The sequence below is a fragment of the Phocoena phocoena genome, chromosome 20 (genome assembly GCF_963924675.1).
Source record: "Phocoena phocoena chromosome 20, mPhoPho1.1, whole genome shotgun sequence".
Lineage (NCBI taxonomy): Eukaryota > Metazoa > Chordata > Mammalia > Artiodactyla > Phocoenidae > Phocoena > Phocoena phocoena.
In genome coordinates, this window is record NC_089238.1 from 31,826,793 (window position 1) to 31,848,037 (window position 21,245).

The window sequence follows — 21,245 nt, forward strand, 5'->3', positions numbered from 1 at the left end:
CTGCCCTCCCCCATCAATGGGCCACTTCACTGGCAGATAATCACCAGCTTTGTTTGGAGTAAAAAGGCCCAACTTACAACTTAGCAACAGGTCTCTTAGCAACAGGCTCCTGGCTCCACATATGATGTGTTGGGGCTGCCAAACCAGGGAGTGGGGGGCACTGCCAGGGGTGCCCACGGTGGCTCCCCAGGCAGGGGCGCTACTCCTCCTCCCTGGAGGCCTCCAGAGCCCTCCCTGCATCCACTCCCGGCACTGGCCTCTTGGGCGACTTTCAGGCGTTTCAGGGCCTTGCCCATCGGAACTCTGCTTGTGGCTGCAATGCGCAGTGATCCCTGTGAAGCGCAGTGATTCTTGCGATGCGCAGGCCCTTTGAGCGGCTGAGCTCTTCGGTCATTAGAATTCCGGAAGGCGGGGAAACCTGGTTTTACAGATGAGGGAACTGAATCCCAGAGAGGAAATGCCTTTGGGCGGTTCAGCTAGTGAGGTTCGCTCCTAGATTGTCCCTCTTCAGAGCCTGTGTGACGCCAGGGCTTCTGGAGGGAGGAGGGCTGTACCTGTGTGTGTTCACAGGCCTTACTCCCCTGCCCTGGAGCCTTCCTGGCTCCCCACTGCCTGTGGAGCCATGCATTCCAGGCTGGGAGGGACCCAGCAGTCTCAGCTGTTTTTTACCCCGTTCATGTCCATGGCCTGTGTTCAAGGCAAACTGAATTCTTAGCATACCCTGCACTTACCCCAGGCCCTCATCCACTGTTCCTGCCACCTGGAATGTCCCCTCCCAGCCTCCCCCATCTCTTGGGGTTTAAAACCTCCCCATCTAAATGCCTTCACAAGCCAGCTGCCCTCCACATGGAAGCCAGCCCAGAAGGACCCCACCCAGTGGGTATGCCAACCTCCAGCGTTTCCAGCAGTTCGCCTCCAGACCTGGGTTCTGTCCTCTTATGAAATGGGGGCAGTAATAGGGCCTACCCTATGGGGTTGTTGAGCAGGTCTCAGCTGGAGGTGGGGAAGGGGAGAAGGGGCCTCTAGCCTGGCCTCTGTCTGTGGTTCTCAGGGTCAAATAGCTCGTTAGGTGAGGCCATCCCAGAGGTGTGGGAGCAGAGGAAGTCCTAGCCGAGGGAGAGCCCTACCCACTTGGGTTGCTGTTGGCCAGAGGGCCTTCCCTGCCACTCTGGGGAGGTGAGAGGGAGAGGCCCAGAGAGGGTAGATGGCAGCCTCGAGGTCACCCAGGTGGTGCATCACTGGCTGGCCTGGGGCAGAGGGCCATGGCTGATGGGAAGGGCATGGAGGATAGATGAGTGGTGTGAGCTGACGAGACAGCAGAGAGAGCTCGGGTGGTCCCTTGCCTGCCCCGAGCCTCAGTTTCCCTGGCTGCACAGTGCAGTTGTTAGAATTTCCGACACCTTGGTGTTTTGAGGTGGTTGTCTGTGCTCCCTGGATCTGCAGTGGGGACATGAGAGGGTCTGTCAGGCTGCTCGCTGGCCCAGAGCCTCTCTCTAGGGCTCAAGACCACCCTCCATGTTTGGTCCCTGCTTCATCTCCCCCCGCACCATCTCATGGCCCATCTCTTGAGCCACATTGGGGTCACTTTCTGATTCCTCATATCCAGAAGGGTTATTATCCCCATCTTCCAGAGATGGAAACTGAGGTTTGAGGAAGACGAGAGACTCGTCCCAGGTCACCTGGCACTACTCTTCCCCACCACTCCCCTCCTAGCCCTGGAGAATTGACTCCTGGGGCAACCTGTGTCCAGCCTGCCTGAACGGAGGCCAGAGGGAGTCTCAGGACAGACCCCGACCCCCGACGTTCCTCTGGCCTTACAGATTGCTGCCCAGGAGCTTTCAGACAATCGGGTCATCACGCTGAGCCTGGTGGGCAGGAAGCTGGACAAGAAGGTGAGGCAGGCAAGGGAGGGGGCTCTCCATCAAGGAGCAGGAACCCTCCCCCAGCCCTGGGGTTGTGTGGCCTGGGGGTTCTGGCCACCACCTTCATTGCCCCTCCAGGGACAAGTCCATAGCACACGGCCCTACTGCCACCCCAAATTAGGACTGCTTCACCACTGAGGTAGTGAGTTTCCTATCACTTAGAGATATTCAAGACATGGCTGGAAACCCACTCGTTGGGGCTCCCCATCCCACGTAGTGTAAATGCTAGGGTCCTTACAGTAACCTACAGGACCCCACCTGATGTGTCCTCAGCTCCCCCCGACTCCCTGACCTCACCCCTTCTGCATTCCCTACTTTCATTCTGTTTTAGCCAAATCAGCCTCTTCCTTGTCCTAGGATTAAACCAGGCACCGTCCTGCCTCAGGACCTTTGCACTTGCTGTCTTTTCTGCCTGGGATGTTCTTTACCCTGAATAGTCTCATGACAGGCCCCTCTCTCACCTCCACGTCACCTCCTAGTGAGGCCTTCCCTGAAATTGCAGTGGTCCCTGATATCCCACCCCCTCCTCCTTTATTTGTCTCCTTAACGCTAATTCTGCCTCATATGTATTACTTACTCATTTATTTTATGTCTCCCCCTCTTGAATATAGCCTCTTGAGAGTCCATGTTTGCTTAAATAAATGGAGGTTTAAAGGACTCTTCTGCTTTTCAGAATCCCACTAAAATGAATTAAAATCCCATCCTGCTGGGTGCCTCCCTCTGCCCTGGGAACAGTCTCCCTCTTGACGTCCTGCCCCACTGAAGATGCTGGAATTGTAACTTCTACAGGCTCCGGGTCTTAGGGTCTCTGAGCCCAAGCTCTGGTAACCCCAGGATGGGGCAGTTTCTCCTGGGGCTGCTGCTTGGTCCCAGGGGGCTGCAACTGCCCTGGGCATCTGCTGAGCCCTGCAGAGGCTGAGGGGAGAGGGGCCAGGCTGGCTCTGCCCACAGCCCTCACTCCTGACGCCAGGTGTGGGAGGCAGTGGGGCCACACCCCCACCCCATCTGAATCCGGTGGAATTATGCCTTCCTCACCCACCCACATCCTCCCGCTTCCTCCAGGACCTCTTTGGGAAGTCAGACCCATTTCTCGAGTTTTATAAACCAGGAGGTGATGGCAAGTGGATGCTGGTCCACAGGACTGAGGTGGGTGTGTGGGGCTCCAGGGGTCTCTGAGCCAGTGGGTCTGTAGTCCAGCCACACCCAACAGCTCAGGACGGGGCTAGGCAGTCACAGCCCTGCGGTACACAGGAAAACCCAAACTGGCCCCTAAAGGACTTGTTCCCTCCCCATCACAGGGATGCTCACTTCCATCCCCAGAGGCATGGCTGTGGGTCTCTCCACCTTGCCACTCCCTGTCCCATTGGGCTGGCCCAACCCCAGAGCTGTACTGGCCCTGGGCCTGAGTTCACCCTTGCCCCTCACTGTCCTGCAGGTGATCAAGTACACTCTGGACCCCGTGTGGAAGCCATTCACTGTGCCATTGGTGTCCCTGTGTGATGGGGACGTGGAGAAGCCCATTCAGGTGAGGGGGGCTATGGGAACCCTGCTGCCCACCCTACCAGCTCTGGCCTCCTGGTTACCTGAGGCTTCCTGGGGGTGCCTTGGCAAAGCTCTGGAAAAAGAACCCTGTGGGGGGAGGGGCAGGAGACCTGAGCCCTTGTCCCAGGTCTCCCTGACCCTCTGAGTGATCTGGGCAGGGCCCTCATCTCTGTGATTCCCTTGTCTAAAATGGGAACAGAGTGACTGCTCTTTTTTTCCGGAGGGCTGTGTGCTGCTAGCTAGGATAATGAATGCAGAATCACCTTGGAAACAGCCAAGTGTTGTTGCTGTGATGAAGGTGATGATTACTAGTCTCTGAAAGCCCTAAGTCCTCAGGGGCCACGTCTGAGAGCAGACGAGGTGGGGCGAGGCCCTGAGACCATGTAGGGATCCCCAGGCAGGGCACCAGGAAACTTGGGTTCTAGTTCTGGGTCTACTACTGCCACTGTGAGACTTTGGGCAAGTGCTTCCCACTCAAGGCCTCAGTTTACCCGTCAGTACAATGGGTACAACAATCCCTGCCTTCCTTCTAGGAGTGTCATGGCAGCTAAGTTAGAGAGCATATCAAGCTGGGACTTTTTGTGCCCATCTCAGGAAAAAAAATAGCAGTCTAGGGAGGACTCCAGACCATGGCCCATGAGGCCAGGTGGGCCACAACCCAAGATAGATTAGCAGCCCAGTGTCAGGTGTGTGAGGTGTGCAGCTTCCTGCTCCAGAGGGAATGGCCTCCATTACTAGAGCGGGCACCCTTTCTCCTTTTCCCGGCAATCATGGAAGGCTTCCTGCAGGAGGCGGTTCAGGAGCTACCGGCATCATCCCAAGCCAGCTAGTCAGATCTGGAGGGGAGAGGGAGGTACCACCCCCCAAAAAAGGCATGGGATTTGCTCAGGGAGCTGAGAGGAGCTGGCGAGTGCCTCCTGTGGGGCAGCTCTGGGGTGACTCGCTGGACCCACTCCAGGTTATGTGCTATGACTATGACAACGACGGGGGCCATGACTTCATCGGTGAGTTCCAGACCTCGGTGTCACAGATGTGTGAGGCTCGTGACGGCATCCCGGTAAGATGTGCACATGTGCGTGACCCCAGGACCTCGGCAGGGGATGGGGAAGGGGCACAGGTTTTTGAATCAGGCAGACTGGGGCCCAGATCCCACCTCTCTGCCTTATGACCTTGAGCAAGACATTTAATCTCTCTGAGCCTCAGTTTCCCCATCTGTCAAGTGGAGGCAGAAGAGTAGAGTGGGAATTAAGTGAGGTTAAACAGGTAAAGTACCTAGTGCATAGTGAGTACTTGGGGGAGCTATTTAACTCTGAGAAGCCAGGCTCTGGGCAACAGTTCTGGGTGCATGAGTGGACATGACATGGATGAGTTGTCTGGGGATGGAGGGCAGATGCACATCTTCTGACCTTGGGCAGATATAGCTTGGCATGAGCCTAAGGTGGCAGGAAACATTTCTGGGGCGGGGGGCTTCCTGGAGGAGGCATGCTGCCCCTGTGGAGTAGATTCTGGGGCCCAGGAGAGGGTCAGTCCCCACAGAAGCCCCAAGCTGAGCTCCTCTTTCTTCTATGTTGCCCAGCGGGAGTTTGAGTGTATCAACCCCAAGAAGCAGAAGAAGAAGAAGAACTATAAAAACTCCGGCATCATTATCCTGCGTTCCTGCAAGGTGAGCCAGCATGGGTGGGCATGGGGCACAGTCCCGGTTTGGGGTCACACAGAGGTATATCGCTGCACAAGAGACAGAGTGTTGGGTTTGGAGCCAGCAAGGCCTGGGTTCAAATCCTGGTTCTGCCATGTCCTGGCTCTGTGACCTGAGCTTAACCTCTCTGGGCCTCAGTCTCCTCATCTATAGAATGGGAAGGTTAACAAGGTAAAGCATGTAAAATGTTAGTCTCATATCACATTCCTTTGTGGAAGTCAAGGAGGGCATGCGATGACCTTCCAGGGTTTCCTTGTTGGAGCGTAACTATAGGGAGTTACTGCTTCCCAGGCTTGCCCATTGCATGTTCAGCATCAGAGGGGCAGAGGATATCCGGCCAGGGTGACCTGTGTTCTGGCAGTGACACTAGTGAGGGCTGAGGTTACTGGCCCGTGGTGTAACTGGGGCCACTGAAGTCCACAAAGACAATGAAGTTTGGGGCTTCCTTGGTGGCACAGTGGTTGAGAGTCCGCCTGCCGATGCAGGGGACACGGGTTCGTGCCCCGGTCCGGGAAGATCCCACATGCCACAGAGCGGCTGGGCCCGTGGGCCATGGCCACTGAGCCTGCGCGTCCAGAGCCTGTGCTCTGCAATGGGAGAGGCCACAACAGTGAGAGGCCCGCGTACCGCAAAAAAAAAAAAAAAAAAAAAAAAAGACAATGAAGTTTGCACCGGCAGTGGCCAGGCTGAGGTCAGGGGCCAGGCCCCCCTGGATATCTGGTGGCCATGTATCTGCTGGAATCAGGTAGAACATTAAGGAAGGCAGCCCAGGCCAGAGCAGCAAGAACCCTGGATGCTGGGCCTGAAGGTTCCAAGTCCTGGCACTCTCTCTACCAGCTGGCCGACCCCAGGCCTCAGTTTCCTTGTCTGGAGACTAGGATTTACGTGAGCATTCAGTGAGGTCACAACGTAGCAGTGCCCTGTAGAAGTTAAGCTGGCAGGTTGCAGCATCATGATTTCGGGTCCTTGTTTCTGAAACTTGGGTCATTCACATCCCTCTTCATGATTTTTTCCACCTGCCTTATTATGTTTTGTATTCAGCCCCTCGTCCCCCCATTTTGGTGTCTTTTTTTACTTAAATACATTTATTTTGAAAGGAAACTTTCTAATGCCACCAAAATTGGAAGGCCAGTATCCTTTGCCAAAAGGAGGCAAAGACCATCCAAACAAACCATGTTTTAGCAGCTTTATTAATTATTAATTTACAGCAGAAGGCCTTGAGCCAGAGGCCTGGCATCTCTCTGTTCAAAGTTGAGGTTGGTAAGGGCTACACTGGGCCCTGGGACACTGCCTGGACTCATCATGCGTGTGTGTGTGTGTGTGTGTGTGTGTGTGTGTGTGTGAGAGACACTGCCTGGACTCATCATGCGTGTGTGTGTGTGTGTGTGTGTGTGTGTGTGTGAGACACTGCCTGGACTCATCATGCGTGTGTGTGTGTGTGAGACACTGCCTGGACTCATTGTGTGTGTGTGTGTGTGTGTGAGAGACTGCCTGGACTCATCATGCGTGTGTGTGTGTGAGACACTGCCTGGACTCATCATGCGTGTGTGTGTGTGAGAGACACTGCCTGGACTCATCATGCGTGTGTGTGTGTGTGTGAGACACTGCCTGGACTCATTGTGTGTGTGTGTGTGTGTGTGTGTGAGAGAGACACTGCCTGGACTCATCATGCGTGTGTGTGTGTGTGAGACACTGCCTGGACTCATTGTGTGTGTGTGTGTGTGTGTGTGTGTGTGAGAGAGACACTGCCTGGACTCATCATGCGTGTGTGTGTGTGAGACACTGCCTGGACTCATCATGCGTGTGTGTGTGTGTGTCCCACCTATTGGTAACCATTGCTCTGAGTGCTTTGTCATAGAGGGATTTGGGTTTTGTTGTAATCAGATCAGGTCCATCTGCCTTTTTCCGCCTCCTTGACCCCTGTTAGGGCACAGAGCAACAACTCCCCAAAGGTCATCTGTGGAGCGTGGCCAAGTGAAGGCAAGCCCTCAGGTACAGGGCAGGGGCCCACTCACCCCTCTGATTCCTTCCAGATAAACCGGGACTACTCCTTCCTGGACTACATCCTGGGAGGCTGCCAGCTCATGTTCACTGTAAGGCTCTCCCCCATCCCACCGCACCCCAGTGAGGATCCTCCCTAAGTGCCTGGGCCATGATTGCAGCAGGAGGGACTTGGGATAAACTTCAGGAAGGATCCTCCCCAGGGCAAGGGGCGTGTCTGGCCCAGAGGAGAGGGTATAGGTGGATGGGCCTGAGTCAGGGCTTAGCTGCAGGTCAGGGCCTGGCTGCCCAGCCCTCAGAATGTCACTGGTTACACTTCCTCAGAAGGAAAAAAAGCCAAATTCCTCCCCACTTCCCTTCCTGCCTCATCTGCTATGCCCTCATCCTTGCTCACTCAGCTCCGTCCACACTGATCCTCCCCCAACACGCTAAGCTCTGCTCTGTCTTGGGGCTTTGCATTTGCTGTTCCCACTGCCTGGAATGCTCTTCCCCAGAACCTTCTCTTGGCTGCTGCCCTGCCATCCTGCAGGCTGTGACACAGAGGTCACCTCCCCCCGATGCCTCCTGTTCCTCGTCACTTCTCCTGTTTTATTATCTTCAGGGCACTCGCCACTCTGAATTTTCTTAAGTATTTTTCACTTGTCCCACGAGCGACTAGTGACTGTGAGTGTCCTGAGTGCGGGGCCACTGTTTTTTTTTTTTTTCCCTCCACCCTCGGTGTATCACTCAGTGCCCGGCACATAGCACCTGCTCAGTATATGCTCATTGGAAGAATGAACTGTCACTCTGCCGGTGGCCTGGAGTGTATGCCCCATAGACTTTTCCCGTTCCTCACCCGAAGGGAGGCCTCAAGCCCAGGGGAGAACTCCTGCCAGGGTCCCATACTCTGCCCACCTCCCACCTAGCCTCCCTGCTCTCTATCACTGCTTCTGATCCCATGGGGGCTGGAAGTCATCTGCAGGACTATAAGGAGGTGCAGGGGATTGGCCTTGTTGACCTGTAACCCCACTGGTCACCACAGCCCCCCTCCCCTGCAGAGAGTGAAAAAAGGCCTCGAAATGGGAGTAGATGAGTGTGTGGGTTGGGACAGTGAGGGGGGAAAAGGAATTTGGGGCTGTTAGTTGGCTTTGTATCGTATCTGGGCAATAGACTTTATGCTTGGGCAACAGGGAGCCACAGACGACATTAGAGCCAGAGGAGTAATACAGTCAGAAAGTTTCCAGGTTTTGGACCATCTTTTGGAAGGGTGGGTCAGGGCCGGGAGATGAAGTGGGCTTTCTGTGTCCCATCAGCCTGTCTGTTCCCTGGAGGTGAGATAGGGAGCTGGAGTCTCTGGCCACACTGGGTGGCCTTTTCCCCCACTCTGCAGGTTGGGATAGACTTCACAGCCTCCAATGGAAATCCCCTCGACCCTTCCTCTTTGCACTATATCAACCCCATGGGCACCAATGAATATTTGTCAGCCATCTGGGCTGTTGGGCAGATCATTCAGGACTATGACAGGTAAGCTTGGGGAGGGACTCTGACTAGTCAGCTTGGGCTCCATCCATCCTGGGAAGTTCAGCTTTTCAAAGCTAGAAGGGACCCAGAGATCATCAAACCTAGGAATGAGTAGCATAGGACATGCGTGCAGTTACCTGTGCATACCTGTGGCAGACATTGCTAATCAACTGCTGATCTCTGACTTACTGAGCCCAGATCCATACTGAGATCCTTCTCCACACGGTACACCAAGTAAGAAAATGAGTCAGGACAGAAAATGAAATTTGTTTGCTATTGCTGCAACCGCCACTGTTAGAGCTGGGGGAAAACAGGCCTAGGATGTAGATAGAGAATTTATCCAAAGTCACCCAGATCAGGGAACTGGAACCCAGACATTTTGATTCCTGTACCTGCCACCTAATGGTCTAACAGTCTCACTCCTGTTGGGAACTTCAGAGGAGCAGCCTGCATGTGTAGGTCCTCTTCCCATGACCACGCTTCCTGGAGATCTTTGGGTGGGGTGGGGTCAGTGGAGAGTCAGGGAAAGCAGTGTAGAGGGTGTGGCCACCAACAGGCTGGGCCAGATGCAAAGTCAAGAGGGCCTTGGAGGATCCAGAAATCACGTGAGGGTTGTGATGTCATTGTCACAGATGGTGCTTGTTCGGACTTCCAGGTCAGAGTGTGGAATGACCAGGAGGACACATGGGGAGCAGGGGAGAAAGGAGCAGGTCCCACAAATTTGGTAGGAACAAGAGCAGGCTCAGGAATCCTGTGTGCACTTCAGCCTCCTTGAGAGAGGCAGCCTAAGGTGCAGCTTCTGACTCCCAGGGGGCTCAGGGCCTAAGGGGTGGCTGTGACCCCAGGCCACATTGAGAGGTACGGCATGCAGAGCAGGGGAGGTGGAAGTCCCCACCTGCATGGTCGGGTGGAGGAGCCTGTTGTTGCTGCTTCAGAGACCCTTGTATCCAGCTACCCACCCAGCCCCTTTGCTGAGCCTTCTCGTGGGCATTCAGGCGTTACTGGACACTTGCTCCACCCCTACCCCTCTTACCCTCTTCCCCATCTCAGGGAGAGGCACTACCACTCACTGAAAACCCTTCACTTCCTTTCTTTCCCTCATCTCCCCCATCATTCCTTCAGGAAATCCTTTCAAAATATGCTTGAATCCAGCCTCTTCTCCCACCCCTACTGCTACCAGCCTGTTTGAGCCACCATCACCTCCTGCCCAGAGCGATTCAGTAACCTTCTCACTGCTCTTCCTGCTTCTGCCCTAGTCCCTGACAGTTTGTCCTCCACACAGCAGCCAGAGGATTCTTCAATAAATACATGTTGAATGAATGAACAAATGGGATACAGTCCCTGCCCTCAGGGAGATCCCATTCGAGGAGGAAGATAGGGAAGAAATCAGTGGGGTTCCAAGAGACCGGTTTACATGTGAGACAGGAGCTATGGGAGCACCAAAGAGAGAGGCATCCTGGGGTCTCAGGGAAACCCACAGAGAATGGGCCATTTGAATTGGGCCTTAGAGGGTGAGTAGGAGTTTGCTACAGGGAACAGATTGGGAGAGGTAGTTCAAGAAGGGGTGTAATAGGATTGAAGTTGGAGCGTGAAGATGCCCTGTGTGTTTGGGGAACAGTCAGTGGCCAGGGCTGGGGGAGTGGGGAATGAGGGAGGGCAGGTAGAAAATGAGACTAGGCTCTTGGACGCCAAGCCAGTGTTCTCATTTTAGAATTTTTCCCAGCCATAAAAGGGACGTGAAGAAACAGCCAGTACATTTCACTTGCATCATGACTGTGGTTTAGTGATTGCCAAGGTCCCCGTTTGAGAAGGATCTAGAAGCTGTACTCAGGCCCATGGTTAGGAGTGCTGTGGTTGATTAGCAATGTCTGCCATAGGTGTCAAGCCTTTTATTCACCAGATACCCAGAAGTGGGTTTGGGCTCAATAGATCATTCAAACAGAGATTTTTCTAGAGGTGGTGAGCTTTTTCTTTTTGTCTGTGGAAGTATGCAAGGCAAAGTGGGCCCAGCCCTGGGTAGGGGGTTGGGAGGGTGAGCGTGGGTAGATGAGGCCCCTGTCTGGTTGTCTCACAGTATTTTTTTCTCCTTTCTCTGATTAGTGATAAGATGTTTCCAGCTCTTGGCTTTGGGGCGCAGTTACCCCCAGACTGGAAGGTAAGTGAAGCCAGACTGTTTTCCTTTTGGCTGAGATGGGATTTGCATGTATGGCCTCTCTGGAATCTGCTTTGGAAAGGTTGGGCTATGGCCCAGTTGCCCTGCCTTCTCTGCGTTTACCCCAAACCCACACGCATTTCTCAGCCTGAACCTCGTGCAGGCAGTGGGGCTAGAACAAGGAATAAGTTATGATATCTGTCCCCTGGTACCCCAGTCAGGTGGGGAAGATGCTAGATTTAGCAAATAAAAATACAGGATACCCAGTTAAGTTTGAATTTCATATAAACAAGTTGTTTAAGTATGTCCTAAATATTGCCTGGGACATACTTAAAACTAAAAAATTATCCATTATTTATCTGAAATTCAAATTTAACTGGGCATCCTGTATTCTGTCTGGCAGCCCTAAAGACAGGCAGTGTCATCAGTGCTGAATGGGGCAGCAGTCCCTAGAGGAGGGCCCCAACCTGGCCTGGGGGTATCAGGAAGGCTTCCTGGAGGAGGTCGGGTCTAAGCCAAGAGGGGAAAGGAGAGTAGGAGTTTGCAGAGTGACTTGAGGTGGTGACGTGGCAGGTAGAGTTCAGGGCAGAGAGAATAGCCTGTGCAAAGTCTGGGAGGCAGAGGGAGCAGGGTGGTTGGAAGAACTGAAAGAAGGTGGGCGTGATGAACTCTCCATGAAAGATGGGCGGGATGGGGAGAGATGTGGCTGGAGAGGTGGGGAGCCAGCCATGCAGCAAGCAATGGGTGGGTCTACATGGGGTGTTATTGGCATTCTTGAAAGCTCACTCTGGCTGCTGAGTGGGGACTGGCTGGGGTGATGGTGGGCGAGATGGAGGGATGGAGAAAAGGGGCAATGTCCATTACAGGTGAAAAAACAGAGGCTCAATGACTTGTCCAAGGTTACGTTCAAAACAGGGAGCCTGAATTCCATCTGGGCAGGTGGACTCCCATGTCTGTTCTCAGAATGTGCTACCCTTCTGATGAGAAGCCTGGGGCTGTGGGCATAGAGGACTCCTAAATCTACATGTATGTCTCAGCCAGCGGCCCCTCTTGTCTGCCCTGCTGTACCACATGCTGTTTCCAGAGTGAGCATTCCCCTCACATCCTCTCCGGAGAGGGCAGTTTTCACCTAGAATTTCAGGGAGTGGCTCTGTGGCCTGCTGGCCATTGTATGGTAGGGGGCAGGACCGTGTGGGACCACAGCTGGGCCTCTGGGCGGACACAGTGATGCCACTGGGGGCAGGGCGGGCTGGTGCAGCCAGGCCCAGCGCTCTCGTTGCTAGGACACCAGCCAGCTTCCAAAGAACTCTGGCTGAATGAGATGTTTTCTTGCGCAAAAGCCTCCTTGGAAATGTCACAGGGCAATTCTGGGGAGGCTGGGGCTTGGCCAGGCTGGAGTGCCCGGTGGTGCCAGGAGGGATGCTGGAACGAGGCTTGGAAAGGGCAGATGCTCTATCCCACCTCCCCGTGCTGCTGGAGCTGGCCAGACCTGGCCCCTCACCTTCCCTCTCATTCTAACCTTGCTGTGCCACATGAACCTTCTTCCGTTCGTTCCTACCTCAGGGTCTTTGCACGTGGTCTTCCCCTGGCCTTTTGCCCCCTTTCACTGACTTCCCATTGCTGCTGCTTAGCCGAGAGATCATTTCCTCTAGAAGGACTACCTTGAGCGTGCGCACCTGGGGCCCCTCCTCCCTGCCCTGGAACTTTGCGGTCACTTTGTATGTGTTGATTTGCTCATTGTCTCAGGGAGGGCACTTGGTCTCCTTCTTGCTGTGTCTGGCTCCAGGCATGCAGTACGTGATTGTTGACAGTAAATTTGGGGCCCAGGGGCCTGAGCAGACAGAGGTGTTGGTTCTCTGAGTGTGGGAAGTTGAAAGGAGCTAGAAGGAGCGTGCCACTCAGCTGCCTGCCCTCAGGACCTCAGTCCCTCCCTGGGCCTGGTCCAGGTGAGCCCCAAGAGGACCCCTGACCCGGGTAGTGGCTGAGGGACTCAGGAAACATTGGCCTTTCAAAATGAGCCAGTTAGTCAGATGAAGAGAGGGATCAGGCTGAAGGACAGGCCTGCACAAGGTCTGGGGTGGACAGGAGCACAGTTTATGACTCTCCCCACTTTATAGATGGGAAAACTGAGGCTCAGAGAGGATGGTCACTCTGAGATCCCTTCGACTCCCTCCATGCCACCATCTACTGCCCTGCCAGGACCAGAGGGAACAGCCTCTTAAGTAACTCAAGACCATGGGCTGGCCCTGGCCAGGTGGGGTGAACGGGACCATTGATCGTCAGAAGGCAGCAGGGAGTCCCAGGGCAAAGACCTGTGGCTGGCCAGTCCCCAGGGGCCCCTAATCAGCTTGGGGTGGCCTCCAGGAAGCTTGTCATGTTTGCTGGCATTTCTCGGGCAAACTAGGGCAGCAAGTGTGGGAGAGGGCTGGGCTGCTACAGACAATGTGAACTCCTGTCCCCCAGATCTGGTCCCAGCTCTGCTGTGGCTCTCTCGTGTGACCTGGGCATTCCTTGGCCCCCTCTGAACCTCTTTTTCCACCTGTGAAGTGGAGCTGCTGGGTGGAGTAGATGACTTGGGAGGCCTCCTGGGTAGATGGGTAACCTCCCACAGCCTCACCCACTTGACCACCAGGCCCCACTCTCCCCTTAATAGAGGAAAAAAAATGGAGAAGGAAGAATTTGGGTGGCTGAGAAAACAGAATCCATCCCTATCAGGAGGGGGCTTTTCCCCCTTGGTCTGTAAAATCTCCTAAAATCTGATTTTGCAGGAAGTTGTTGGCCCAAGGGAGGCCTGTTTCCCTGGCAACCATTTTCCTCTCTCAGCCCCCTCTGTACAAGCCCCCCTCTTAGTCACTATAGAGGCTCATGAAGTTTCCATGGCAACAAGGACCTCCAGCCCCCACACCTGGAGCCCGGGCTGGGGACAGGGTGAAGAGGGCCCCTGGGCAGGAACAGGGCCCAAGAGGGGCATCAGGGGAATGGCTCCACGTCAAGCACTTAGGGCTGAGGGAGCAAAGAACAGAAAAGCCCATTCCCCTGAACAGGTAGGGGTCTTCTCCACAGGGCAGTGATGGGGTGAATTCCTCTGCTGAGTCCTTCCCGTCTTGGCCCAGGAGTGCTCCCCAAGGTCAGCGGCCCAACCCCTTTACCAGGCTTGAGGGACCTGGGCCTCAGGTCTGTTCTTCTGTGTGGCCTCAGCACCTGACTTCCCCTCTCTGGGCCTCAGTCAGTTTACTTGTAAAATACGGATGTCGGGCTTGGTAGGGCCTCCCAGCACCCCTCTGCAGTGTCTCGGAGTTAAAGCATCTGCCTGGGATTTGCGCCTGGACTGGAGAGCTCCTCCAGTCTCCGAGGGTGGGGGGGGTCCCTTCCCCCTGGACATCTCTTGACCCTCCCATTTAAACTCCTCAGGAGAGGAACACCTTCTCAGGTTAGTGGGTTTATGGATTGTGAGCTCAGGAGGCAGCCTGATTTAATTGTAGTCCCAACTCTCCCCTTCAGTAAATGGGGGAACATTCTGGTCCATTCTGTCTTGGTTTTACATCAGAAAAAGGGAGTAATACCAGGCCTTCGTCCGTTGGACTGTTGCGAGGAAGGAGTGAGGGGATGCTAGCAAAGCCCTGAACGTAGACTGTGGCACACGGTTCACAGGGAAGGGGCCAAGTGGGGGTTTTGATGGAGGCAGCAGGGGAGGGAGGGAGGGTGGTCCTACCATCTGAGCTCTGGCCTCTCCTGAGGCCCTGAGTTCTGCAGCCACTGAAGTCTGACCCACAGTCCTGAATGGGGTCTAGTTATCAGTCCCTCTGTAGGCCAGCGGCATCCGGGAGTGTGCAGGGTCAGCCTCTGATGATGCCCCCGGGCTAGGGGCTGGGTCTGCAGGAACTGGGACAGGGCTCTCTATTCCCTGCCCTTCTGGCCCCATTATGCTTCCTGATCCCCCAGTCCAGCTCTAAGTGGGTTGTCAGCTAAGCCCCAGTTTGGCTCGCTGGCATAAGGTGGGCTCCCTTCCAAGCACTCGTGCTTATTAGTAGGATGGGGAAAGCACTCAAGGCCCAAAGAAGTGGAACTCTAGTTATAGCCCCATCACAGTGAAAGCAGGTGACGAGGGAGCACTCCAACTGCTCCTTGAACCTGCCACCCTCAGATGCATCTCCACCCTACTCAAGGACTCTTTCTTTTCCCCCGGCTGCTTTGGGTCTTCGTTGCTGCCTGTGGGCTTTCTCTAGTTGCGGTGAGCGGGGACTACTCTTTGTTGCAGTGCGCATGCTTCTCATTGCAGTGGCTTCTCTTGTTGAGCTCTAGGCGCACGGGCTTCAGTAGTTGTGGCACGTGGGCTCAGTAGTTGTGGCTTTCGGGCTCTAGAGCGCAGGCTCAGTAGTTGTGGCTCAGGGGCTTAGCTGCTCTGCGGAATGTGGGATCTTCCCGGACCAGGGCTTGAACCCGAGTCCCCTGCATTGGCAGGCGGATTCTCAACCACCGCACCACAAGGGAAGTCCCTAGGGACTCTTATAGTGGGGTGAGGTGGCATAGACAGCCCTGACCCCCCAGAAGAGATTGGGGTGGTGTGGAAGGTTCTGTTTCTTCTGTTACTAAGTGAGGGTGGTTAGGCCTGTGGGTCAGACCCAGCAGTGGAGGTGAAAGTAGATGCAGGGGTATCAGTAGCCTTGACCAGGGGTCAGGGTGGCAAAGAGCCAGGTTCCCTCAGAGGGAGCCTTGCCTGGCAGCAGGTGGGCCTGGGCCCAGGTTTGGGCCAGGAAGCTTTCAGCTCATCATTTTCTCTGCATTTCAGGTCTCCCATGAGTTTGCCATCAACTTTAACCCCACCAACCCCTTCTGCTCAGGTGAGTGTCAAGCCCACCTGCATCTGCCCTGGGTTTACGCCAGGCCTGGCCATCTCCCTGGGCAGATGCGGGGGAGGAGTACTGGTTTCTGTTTTTTTCTCTCCCCTCCCCTTGCACTTGCTCAGTGTGGCAGATGGGGAGAAGCTGGAATTTGGAGTCAGGTGGCCCTGGATTCAAGGCCAGCTGCTGTCCTTTTCTGGCTGCGTGACCTCGGAGAGATCACTGCACCCCACTGGGCCTCTGCCTCCTCACCTGCCTCAAGGAGGTGTGATACCAGGGTAGCTCACCTCACTGGGTGGTCAGGTGAGAATTAAGGGAAGCGCTGACAGAAAGCCCTGTGTAGACTAGGAGGAGGTGAGAGCAGCAAATTACACACCTGCCTCTCACCTCCCTTCTGCCCTCACTGGGAGGGCCCATTCTTGTCCTGTTTCCCCACCTTCCACAGGGAGCCTTGGCACCTAAGGATTGAGCATGGCCTGGGCGGGGGTGCTGGGCAAGAGGGAGGGGCAGGCAGCGTAAGTGGTGTCTGTGCTCTCCCTGCCCCAGGCCTAAGAGGACTTCTGAGCCTCCCAGAGTCAGTTAAGAAACAGTGAAAGAGAAGGGGCTCCCAGGTGGGTATGGAAGAGGGTGGTTCCTGACACCATGAGAGCTTTCAGCCTAGGACTTGCCTTGGGTGTAGCATCTACCTTCCCTGGGAATCCCTGAGGCTGGGTCAGGTTTGTACTTGGAAAGGAAATGCATCAAGTCACCACGATGGGGATGATGCTGTAACTCAGAAGCCATGGGCCTCTGTTGGCTGAAAGCGTGGCCCTGTCCTCCTGCTGGGGCCTGTCTGGTTTGGAGTAGGTCTGCCGAGATATTTTATCCAAGTTCAGATTGGTCAACCTCATCTCTGGCCAGAGGCCTTCTGGACAGGACAGCAGAGCAGGGGGTATTCTTAGCCTTGTAACGGTGGCTATTTACAGAGCACCTACTGTCTGCAGAGCTGTGCAAGCATCTCAGTTCCCCCAGCAACCCTGAGAAGCCATAGCGTGTCCAGAATGGACCTCCAGGTGGCTCCCTGTGACCCCAAAGTGTCACTGCAGGTTCTGCCCGCCCCTTCTCTGGGAGGAGCCTGCTGGACACCCTCCTGCCAGCTTCCCGAGGGTGTAGATTACTAGTCTCCTTGACAGACAAGGAAACAGGCTTAAATAACTTCCCCCAGATCCCACAGCTAAGAAGTGGTAAAGGCAGGAATTGGAACTAAGGTCAGACTCCACGTTCAGGGCTCTTTACTTTTACACCACTCTGGCCCTGCCCTCTGGAGCTTCCAGTACCACAGGGCCCAGACTGGCCACGGCAGGGGGCATTTGGGGTGGGCAGCAATTGGGATGAGAGTGGGTGCAGGGTCAGGGAGGACCTGGCTGATCCAGAGTCTTCTCCCCGAGGCAGGCGTGGACGGCATCGCCCAGGCATATTCGGCTTGCCTGCCCCACATCCGCTTCTACGGTCCCACCAATTTCTCTCCTATCGTCAACCACGTGGCCCGGTTTGCGGCCCAAGCCACGCAGCAGCAGACAGCCATGGTGAGTAGGTGATGACTGGTGTGGACGTGCAGGATAGGGCTGGCACAAGCTGGGCCTTCCCTGCCAGATGGAGGTCTGTCCTTCCTACCCTACCCACCCGTGGGGCTGGCTGGCGAGCTGGATGTTCTGCCTCCCCTTGTTCTAAAATCCTAGGTGAGCCCCGGCCTCTCCACCTTAGTTTACCAGCAGGGATGGGAAGGGGGTTGGAAGCAGCTCAACTTGACTGGTTCTGGATTCCTGGAGCACAGACTCCAGGACAGACAGCAATTCCATTTGTTCGGTGCTTAGTAGGAAATAGGGGCTGTGATTAATGGGAAGTGCCTCCAGGCAGAGGGAAACCCGGAGACTGTAGTCCCTGCAGCCCTTAGGCTGACCCTCTGGGCCACCTAGTTCCCATTAGAGCAGCTGCCACCTCACGCTGAAGGGTTTGGAACCGTCTGGCCCGGGTCCAGCGCTCAGTGACGAGGCTCAAGCCCGAGGCTGCCAGGGCTGCTGTGTGGCATCTGGAATATATGGCAAACGGCCATCCTGGGCAGCTGCATCCCAGGTCCTCTCCCTGCACCCAGCTCCAGGCCCAGTGCCAGTGCTGGAGTCACCAAGGGTCATCTTGCCCACCTCGCCTGCCATCCACCAGCCCCTGCCCCAGGGCTACTGCCGTGAGGAGCTGAGCCAAGTCTGGGAACCCAGCACCCGGCCCTAGGGTGGTGGAGCCCGGGCTGGGACATGGGTCCAACTCTCACCTGACCAGGCCCCCGAGCCACTGCCACAGCCTCTGCCCCTGTGCAGGCTTCCTCCTCCCCTGGAAGGAAAGGGTTGCTGCACAAGTGCTGAAGTCCTTTCCTGACTGACCTTTTCACTCTGCCTCCAAAATACTATCCTCAACTCACTCGCTTCCCCATTACTACGGCCACTGTCATCTCTCATTGGACACCACAGCCGTCTCCTTACCCCTCTTGCCCCTCCTATCCATGCTCCTGCTAGAGGGTCCTTTAACTGTGCACATCAGATCCTACCCCCTCCTGGCCTCTCCTTCCCGCAACCCCACACCCCTTCCTTTACTTGTGACCATTCCACCACTGACCTTGTTCCTATTCCTCAAAGACACCAAACTTGTCTCCCAGCAGATCCTTTGTTCTGCCGTCTCTTCTGCTTGGAGGTTCTTCTCCTCTCTCTCTCCCTGGCTTGCTCTGTCCCATCCCTCAGTGCCCCTCAAACGCCACCTCCCTGCAGCCTTCCTTGCCCACCCACCTGAAACCTATCTCCTGCCTTCTCTGTTTATTCCTGTCTGGACTTGATGACGGTGGCAACATCTCCTTCACATACTCTACGTTTCTGTCTACGGGGTGTCTCCCTGGTTGGCCTCTCAGCCCCACAGTGTTGTCCGTCATCTACTGGGTGGCCTATGCTGTGGCAGACGCTCGTGTTCTGGGAACGGATGGATTTAAGTTGGCCCCTTTTGTGTGCTGTGCGAGGAGCTGGGAGGAGGTGACTCAGCCAGGGCCTCTCTCAGAAGGAAAGGAACCTGGTCCCATTGGGACTGCCCAGAGGAGGGAGGCACCTGCTCAGTCACTGAGGTAGAGGTTGCCTTCCCGAAGATGGAGACAAAGATAAAAGAAGGGGAGGTTATGAGAAAGAGGTTATGAGAAAGAGAGGAGGACACCAGGGCCAGCCTGGGGAGGGCAGGACAGCAGTATGTGTGGTCTGTCTGGGAGGCAGCAGAGGGTCTGTGGGAAAGGGGGTCCTGGGGTCAGCCTGCCAGGGTTTGAATCCAGCCCCTGCCCATCCCTCACTGGGTGACCTGGGTAAACTTACCCTCTCTGAGACTTGTTTGTACCATAGGAATACTAATAGGACCTACCTTAAGGAGGTGGTGTTAGGATTAAATGTGATAACACAACAGCTGGCACCCAAAGAGACCTGAGGATGAGGAAGGACAGGTGGCAGAGCATTCTGGGAAGAGCCCCCCAGGCAGAGGGGATGGCAGATGCCAGGGATGGAGGTCAGTGCACGATGTCAGATTGAAGATGGTCCTGGTCGTTTCTGCTTCAGGGAGCGTGACTTGGTCTAGTCCTGGTCTTGGTGATGGCAGCTGAGGGCCTGAGACAAGTCCCTTCCTGCCCTGATCCTATTTCCTTTATGAACTGGGACAAGTGGGGAGGACCTGGGAGTGGCGTTTTTAAATTCCTGGGGTGCTGGTTTAGAGCTGGATGGAGGGAGCAGAGGGAGGGGCAGCCCCTCGGCTTGCACACCTTTTGGATGCCTAAGCCAGCCAGGCCATTGTCCCGCCCAGACTTTTATCTGCCTGAACCAGCTTTCAGAGGGATGGAAGAAAGGCCTGCGTTCTTGTTTAGCCTGCATTCTTGTTTAAGGGAAAAAAATGGGGCGGAGCAGGAATGAAGGCCAGTGTTCCTCTGAGGCTCTTTCACCTGCCAGGCAGGGGCAGGACTGGGCAGGAGATGAGGTCCTGGGGAGAAGGGGCCTGTGTCTGCTGGATCCTAGGGGAGGGGCTTGGGCCCTGGGGACCACCAGGAAGGTGTCTTTGCATTCTGGGGAACAGCTGCTGAGGGCCCTCCAGAGGGAAGAACTGGGCCCTTTCTGTGAACAAGTCCTAATCCTCACAGTACCCCAGCCGCTTTCGTCGTGACCAGGTCCTCCCAACCTGAGGAGGCAGCCCTTCCCTGGCTCTCTCACACTGGGGAAGCGCTGTTACCCACCCCAGCTGTGTGACTTTGGGCCAGCATCTCTGGGCTGCAGGAGGCGAGCCAGGGGTCTCTACTGCCCTCTCCTACTCTGATGTCCAAGAAGATACAGATAATTCTCTACCTCCTGCCTTTACTCCATCCATCTCACCGTGCACTGAAGGTGGGGATGCCTCAAGGTTTGGAGGCCCATCGACCTGGTTCAGACCCCAGCTCCCGCACTTCCTGACTGTGTGACCCAGAGCAGGTTGCTTATTAAGCTCTCTGAACTTCAGTTTTCTCACCTGTACAATGAGGATGATGGAACAGTACCTGCCTAATAGAAGCACTGCAAGGATTCAACCAGCTCGGCATCCAAATTGCTCAGCACAGCGCCTGGCACACAGTAGCACCTAATAAACGTGAGCGGATGAATCTTCTTAGGACACCTCTTGGGCCGGCATTTGGTGCTGCTGAGCCCATGTAGGCCTAAGGCAAAAGGAAATAATTTGTGCATTACCTGATGCTTTCATACAGCTGCTTGTGTGGCTTCATCCTCCCCGTCCCCCACACACGAACATGCATGCACACCCACACACAGGAAATCAAGAGCAGATGGTGGAAGCATCTCTCTAGGCAGGCCTGTGTTCTCCCATTCATTCACGCAGCTCATCTCTACCGTGTATGTTTCTCTGTGGCACTGGGGAGACCATGATGTGCAAGCCATAGCCTCTGCCCTTCCAGGGCCTGTGGTCTTGTGGGGAGCCAGGCCAGGAACAGCAGCTGTGATGCCAGCCAATTAAAACTGTGATGACGGAATTATAGGATTATGAAGGTGGCATCTAACCCAGACAGAGGGCTCAGGGCAGGCTTCCTGGAAAAGTGATGTCCAAGCTGAGACTTGGAGGATGCTTAAGAGTTAGTCTCATAAAGGGTGTGTATGTGTGTGCGTGTGCATGTGTGGAGTGTCCCGGGCAGAGGGAACGGCATAGGCAAAGGCTTGGAGGCATGGTGTGTGTTGTAACTAAGGGAAGGAGTGTGATGTAAGAGGGGTGGGTGGGGGTGGATGAGGTTGAGAAGGTAGGCCAGCTCCCACAAATGCCTTTGAAGCCAGTAAGGAATCTGGATTTTCTCTTAAGGGCAGTGGGGAGTCACTGAAAGGTATTAAGAGGTTTGGGTGGTACCAGGGGACTCCTACTGTGGGGCCTCATCCTTCCCTCTGCTCTGACCCATGTGACTTGGGCCTTCCCATCCATGGCCCATTGATGGTTGGCTACCTAGGCAACTGGTGCCATAGCAGAGGGGGAACTGGGAAGCAGCCAGCACCCTGGAAATTTCCCTCCACTCC

At 55.3% G+C, this 21,245-nt stretch overlaps 1 protein-coding gene across 1 annotated transcript in view; it reads left to right on the forward strand.

The window, feature by feature from the left end:
• Positions 1-21,245, forward strand: part of CPNE2 (copine 2) — a 31,496-nt gene that overhangs the window by 4,664 nt on the left and 5,587 nt on the right. Inside the window, exons 4-13 of the mRNA XM_065899188.1 lie at positions 1,821-1,892; positions 2,985-3,068; positions 3,358-3,447; positions 4,423-4,521; positions 5,041-5,127; positions 7,194-7,253; positions 8,531-8,664; positions 10,762-10,816; positions 15,603-15,654; positions 17,086-17,219. Of these exons, the coding sequence (XP_065755260.1) occupies positions 1,821-1,892; positions 2,985-3,068; positions 3,358-3,447; positions 4,423-4,521; positions 5,041-5,127; positions 7,194-7,253; positions 8,531-8,664; positions 10,762-10,816; positions 15,603-15,654; positions 17,086-17,219 (867 nt within the window). The remainder of the gene's footprint in view (positions 1-1,820; positions 1,893-2,984; positions 3,069-3,357; positions 3,448-4,422; positions 4,522-5,040; positions 5,128-7,193; positions 7,254-8,530; positions 8,665-10,761; positions 10,817-15,602; positions 15,655-17,085; positions 17,220-21,245) is intronic.